The 6,574-nt window shown below is 40.9% G+C and overlaps 1 protein-coding gene across 2 annotated transcripts in view; it reads left to right on the top strand.

Moving 5' to 3' along the window:
• The first annotated feature begins 4,292 nt into the window (after positions 1 to 4,292).
• Positions 4,293 to 6,574, top strand: part of LOC111234343 (gamma-aminobutyric acid receptor subunit gamma-2) — a 52,244-nt gene continuing 49,962 nt past the window's right edge. For both annotated transcript variants that reach the window (XM_022762369.1, XM_022762368.1), the window contains exon 1: positions 4,293 to 4,408. In XM_022762369.1, coding sequence (XP_022618090.1) covers positions 4,293 to 4,408 — 116 coding nt within the window. The remainder of the gene's footprint in view (positions 4,409 to 6,574) is intronic.

Genomic DNA, 6,574 nt, shown 5'->3' with positions numbered 1-6,574 from the left:
TTAATTTGTATTTGCTTGTCATTTCTGCAGTAAAATCAGAGCTCTATCTCCTTGAAACAAGTTTCAACTTTTGTTGTGTATGTTTTTCTCCAACTGTTTTTGGATTTCTGTTTCTCATGTTACATCACTTTGGTGTGAATGCCAGACTGTTTCTCATATCCAATAGTGCTTACAGTAGATCGTTCTGCTCCCACAGCTTGGTGCTAACCGAGTGGGGCTGTGACAGCATATGTGTGGGCTGTAAAACTGGAATGATAGTGGAACTGGGCATCTGTGTGTTCAATGATGCCATTATAGAAGACTATACCTCCCCCAGTTCGTATCTAAAGATGACACAACATATCATCACAGCCAGACTCACACATGTCACTCCTGTCTGCGGAGAGAATCGGCGCCACGTGAGATGAAATCATTATTGAAACATTTTATGCCGACATGTCACTAAACTAAGCCTTCACATGCCAGTACTGTCACTGCCCACAATGTACCCAGTCTCTTTGATTAGAGAAATAAAAAACCTGGATGCTTTGTAACGCACCGCTGTTCTTTGTATTACACTGCAATACTTCATGCATTTTATATTTTATATTTTACCATGGCCCATAAGAATTGTAACTTCATCTCAGTAAAAGTAACTACCTGCGTGCCTTTTCATAATGTTATAAACACACAGTTGAATAGGTTTCTGGAGTTAGGTCAGTGCATGAGAGCCCAGGTGCATCCATGATATGGGGATGCGCCAATTTGGCTCCAATTTCTGCTGTGACTATTGAACCAAGTGGATCTAACCTGACATCTCTCTTTCTCGCTCTCTCTCTGTTAGAGTGTGTGTGTGTGTGTGTGTGTGTGTGTGTGTGTGTGTGTGTGTGTGTGTGTGTGTGTGTGTGTGTGTGTGTGTGAGAGACAGAAAAAGAGTATGAAAAAGAGAAACAGAGGGAAATTCTGCCGGGGTTGTTAACTGGCTGCCTTGTATCATCAGAATAAATGGTCATTATAGGCCACACAGATGGAAAGTAAACATCTCTTCCCATGGCGTGATGGCAAACACAACAGCAGTCAGCCCCTCTATCTCTACACCCTTTTCATTCATGTATGTAATTATCAACCAACTGTGAGTGTCTCTCTCTCTGAAAATCTTTATCCACCTGTGCTTAATTAAATGTTACAATTTACTGGCCTTGGCATTTATCTAAATTACCCCGTCCATCAGCTAAATCAATACCTCCTATACTACTAACCAGCATCTCTGATGCATACGCTTGGGTCATGACCTGCATGGCCAGACTCTCTGACAGTTGTGGTGACACAGCTGCAGGGCAGAGAGAAATATCTGACTCCGGGGACTGAATGATATAGAATGCTTGGGCATATGTGTGTGTGTTTGTTTGTACGCTGAGACAGTATATGATGAGCAAGGCCTGAATTTCCATTTCCAAAGCTGTAGATGTTTTGAATATTTATACACAGACATAACATTGAAAATAGCATGTGAGAACAAAAGGAGATTACTCTCCTCCCCTATTAACTCAGCTCATAATAGCAGTGCTTTAAGTGCACCAAAATCATAGAACAGTAAAGCAAATATGACTGTGCTTTGCAAGTATATTAGTCATATTTACTAAACATAAATATAGCATAAAAACATAACCTACTTAATGACGTTTCCCCAGTTTGGCTTGTGAAAAGTTTGAGGTACAGTGGGGCCAGGGAATGTCATTGCAAAGAGAATATATTAAATATTACAGGAGACTTCCTCTCCATACTTTATTCAGGAGGGGTTGATGGTCTGCTCTTTGAGGAGTGCTGCGCAGCTGCTGGAGCATCTGTCAATTTCCTTAAGATGATTAACCTACTTGCCACAAATAAACACATGATGTTGTTTTCAAATCAGGCACATCTCATCTTCTGCGCATGTCACACTTAGGTGGGAGAAGATGCAATCAACTTTGATTGCCATAGTCAGATTTTAATAACCAACGTTTAAAAACTGGAACTAGACAATGGATGGCTGTCGTTCTGGGTGAATGAGTTTATAAGGCCACAAACATAAGAAAAAACTGCAATGGTTTACCATGGCTGTAGCCTGGTGGGACTATAAAAAGTGATAGTGCAGCATGTTCACTGCCTGTATGCCTGTGGAATAAATGTTCAGCGGGGAATTTGGGCTAATGCACCATGACAAGATGACAACTCTGCGAGCACCTGCTTTTTGCAACTGCACCTGCCACTCTCACTGGTGCTTGCTTTCATTCAGCTTTAATGCTAGACATTGTTTAATTGTAAATTGGATCAATTAACATATTGCTTTTCTGGATAAATATGTAAAGAAAAAATAGAGTATTTCAATGAGGATTATCTACATGATCTAGTTTAAGCAATATTTCCACAGTTTTTTTTAAATAAAATAATAATAAAATATTAGTCTTTCCATTTTCCAATAACAATAGCAATACAGTGTATTGTTAGAGAAATGCAGCTTAGGTGAAAGATATCTTTAGCATATACACACTTGAAAAAGGAAACTTGGCAGATGAGAAAGTGTCCTTGTGTCAGTCAAAAACAGAAGCCGTGCTGCTGAGGACACGTGCTACACTTTGCTCACGTCATTCACATCACAAACGTAGCCCTAACAAGCACTGATCTTACTCTCTGTGTGTTTCTGTGTTTTATTTTTCTATTTATTCATTTATTTATCTCGATATCTCTCTGCTCTCATGAGGTGACATTGAAAGAGATTTGAGACTTGCCATCCAAGCAATGTATGCATCTGTGTGTCTAAACAGATAGAGAGCGAGCCAGAGAGAGAGAGAGAGAGAGGAGAGGGAGAGATAATGTGAAGTGTAACAGCAGTTATCAAAGTAATTTATGAGACAGTGTGGGACAGGCTACCATTTTGTATTTTAGATTATGAACACATTTTTCTCATACATCCCCTCAAGGAGTCATTGGAAAGAAGTTACACCCACCAAAGCAGGAGCATTAGCATACTTATATAAGGATATTGAAATGGGTAATATAGCACCTTACATAGGACAGTGCAAACCCTGCAGTATACTCCTGCTGAATTGGTTTAAAAAATTAACTACATATATTATAGAAGAATTGTGTATGTTACCTTGATATAAGTATATCCTCTGGCATGGGTTGCTACTTAACCCAATTCAGTCAAACAATCAATTACTTACTTACTTACTAAGGAAACAGCAAAGTATACAATCAGATTTCTGGCTTGAAATTGGGTGATGACAGTATATTTATTTATTTACTGTTCAATTGGCTGGGCTGTGAGAGTCAGTACTCCTCTGATTTAAGCAGCAACAGACTGACGGGAGCCGTCCTTGGTGCTGATTGGTGCTTTCTAATGCATATGAAAGCAATGGAGTTGTCCAAGGTGCTGAAAGCGTGACAAAACGGGACTTGTGACTGCCGCTGATTTTTAGGATTCCAACTAGATCTGTAGGGCATATCAAGGCGCAGACACACACACACACACGCACACGCACACGCGCACACACTCACACACACACTTTTCCAACTGACTTTTTGTGATAGGAAAAGTCCTAGGGAAACATGATACAAACTTTCAGTCTTGACACTCATTCTGGGCATTGATACTGGTATTTAAAATCTTAAATGGTGCAATGGTGCAAAAAGTTTTTACACGCACAACAGCAGGTAATTGTTTTGTCACATTTTTAAGTGTCGTTTTATCATGTTAAAAAAAAATGTTTTATACTAACAGTCATCACGTGGTATACGCCAACCGTGTGCTGGCAGTAAAAAATGAAAACCACCATTTCTTCCTGTAGCAGCAAGCTAAGGCTTTTTCCCCCTGTTCTATGGAGCTCTGCTTCCGCTTGGTGAAACCACGCATGTGTTGATCCGTGCTGCAGCAACGTGCATCAGTTCCTCTCTGACCCCAGTGTTAATCTGCATTCAGACCGAGGCTCCACTGGTTTTCTCAGCTGCTCGATATTAGAGTAGCTTATTACGGGGGGTTTCGCCGTCTGTGGCAGTTTTTTAGGGCCCTGCTAGGCAGTCGATTCAGCAACAGACACGCAGCCTTAAAAAGAAAAAAAAACGAGCGATACGAAATCAAGCTTTCGACTCGCATCGATTTTGTTTTGGCTGATTTCACTCCACCGCACGTCCGCCTCGGGTCTAGATTTGCAGACCCGCTACCGCTAACGTGCGTAATGTATCGCAGAGAGGAAACACAGTAAATAGACGGACACGTCCATCTGCAAAAAAAAAAAAAAAAAAAAAAAAAAAAAAAAAAAGAGGAAACGAAGATGGTGATGATGGCTTCACCCAATTTAGCCTCCAAATGCTCGACAGCAATGGCGAAGCCTTCCCTCCCTATGAAGCTGTTCCTCTGGGTGTTTATTGTGGTTAATCTACCTACAAGGTAAGATATTAATGCGTAATATTTACTCTCAAAATCACGATTCTGTGTCGGCTGTGTTGGGTAGCGTGTGCCTTATTCTAACAACATCATTTTTGCTGTACCTCCCATCTAATGCTAACCCAGCCCTGCTGCTGGTGGGATCCTGATCTAGTTTTAGTAGAAAAACAAGGCATGTTATGCATCTATATAGCACACTTATAATTGTAGTTTGACGTGGAGGTTTGATATTATCTTTTTAAATGGATACAGCGACACATGCATCGCGTTACCGGGAGATTTATTTATTTATTTATTTTTACAGAAAACAAATTCTACAGATTGCTATAGATATTTGTGTGCGGCCGTCAGATGCTTTAACAAGGAAAGGGACATATTTAAGAAGAGATGATTTGTCCAGTATCCCTCACAATCTGCCCGGCGTTAGAAATAGCACAGTGGCAGGCTAAGTTGAGTGAAGCTAAGGCTACACATAGTCTCTGCTAAGCTGTCTTCAAGGATCAAGTCTATTCTCAGAGCCAAAGTCTCATTATTGGACGCATGTGTCGGATGTGGCCGAAGTGGAATAGATATATGCAAACGGTCGTTGGTAATAAAGACAACTTGGGTGTGAATGAGGGTACGTTTCATCCCACGTATTTGAAATAATAAAAAAAAGCATCTCAAAATGGCAGACAATCACACAGAGAATACAAGTGTAAAGGCACAATAAGGACAGGGATAACACATATGGACTGATCCTTGTCTTGCACACTCACACAACAGACACAAGACATCCATTTCAGCTGTAACTGAGGCGCAGGTTTGGGGTTTGTGAAGAGAAGCTGCTTGGTTGTACCCTGTCAAGACGTTATTCCCGTGTACTGAGATAAGAATAGTCAAGAGGAAGCGGATGGTTGGGCTCTTCGCATCTTTCGTCTTGTGCTGCTGGAGGGTGAAAAATGGAGGCAGATAAATCAGCCGACGTTCAATCACCGTCGTGGTGATCACAACCTCAGGGCTCCCTGCCCAGCCGATACATTGCCAGGCCTGTGCGTTTGTAATTGTATGCTCAAGTAGTGATCACAATATGCTTGAGTAAACACTACACCTTGTCCCATGGAATTGCATTGAGATCTATGGGCAGGCTATGGATGTTACAAGTTGTGCATGAGTGACTGAAGCATTATGAACAGAGGGAGATCAATGCAAGTGACATTTGGGTGCTTCTTGAATAATCATGCAAAAGCCAAATGTGAGCTCTTGATGTAAACACCTATGCAAAGGTCACATTTATGGCAGAGAACTTAGTGGTCCCCAAGTGACTGCAAGGTTTTTCCTCTTTTCACACACTTCATATGCAGTTCCTGCATCCTTTATACTAATTAAAAGACAGCGATTGCTGGGTAAGTTGCATTGGAAGTGATATGTGATTCATGTGCGGGACCTCTTACATAAGACATCTCACAAGGCCTCAGGCATGCTTTCAGTAATCTATGCTACTTTGTGACTCATTGACAGTTACTATGTGTAGTGATGCCTGACTGCGTCACCATACATTAACTCCAGTGCACAGGCAATTTCACATCAAAGGTATCCGCGGCATCCACGACACCCTCAAGAGGAAGTAGAGGAAAATTTGTTGCAAATGTTTTGGTTGTACTGTTCCATTGGTCGGGATAATGGGACAGCCATGACAGGGGGAGGAAGTGATGTCAGAGTGAGGAGGCTCTGGTTCTATGTTTTTATAGTTTGCTAGGTGATGTCTGCTGTTTGGCAAACTCGCCTCAAGCATTTCAGATGGCAGATGACGTAACCACAATTTGTGACACACTACAAAGTATTATTTTATTTTCCACGTTTATTTATCTAGCCTTAAGTGCACTCATGTTTTAATTCTCATTTCTAAGGTATTATTCTCAAAAAAAAAAAAAACTTCCACTGATCCACAAGCATCTTGATACACAACAATAATCACAACTGATCAAAGATTTGTAGTATCATTTTGAGCTTCTGTCAGTGAGGATGATGTGGAACAAATTTCATGACAATTTCATGAATTCAAGCCTGAGTTTCACCTGCCTCTTGTTGCATTCAAGTTATCCCTAATCTGCAAAACATCTCATCAAATGACCAGTGTTTATAAGCCAAAAACTCCAAAACCACAGTGCACTGGATTCAGACAAGCCC

Source organism: Seriola dumerili, unplaced genomic scaffold (assembly GCF_002260705.1).
Source record: "Seriola dumerili isolate Sdu_G_001 unplaced genomic scaffold, Sdu_1.0 BDQW01000449.1, whole genome shotgun sequence".
Classification (NCBI taxonomy): domain Eukaryota; kingdom Metazoa; phylum Chordata; class Actinopteri; order Carangiformes; family Carangidae; genus Seriola; species Seriola dumerili.
The sequence above is the reverse complement of the archived record's forward strand: the minus strand, read 5'-3'. Positions and strand labels throughout refer to the sequence as shown.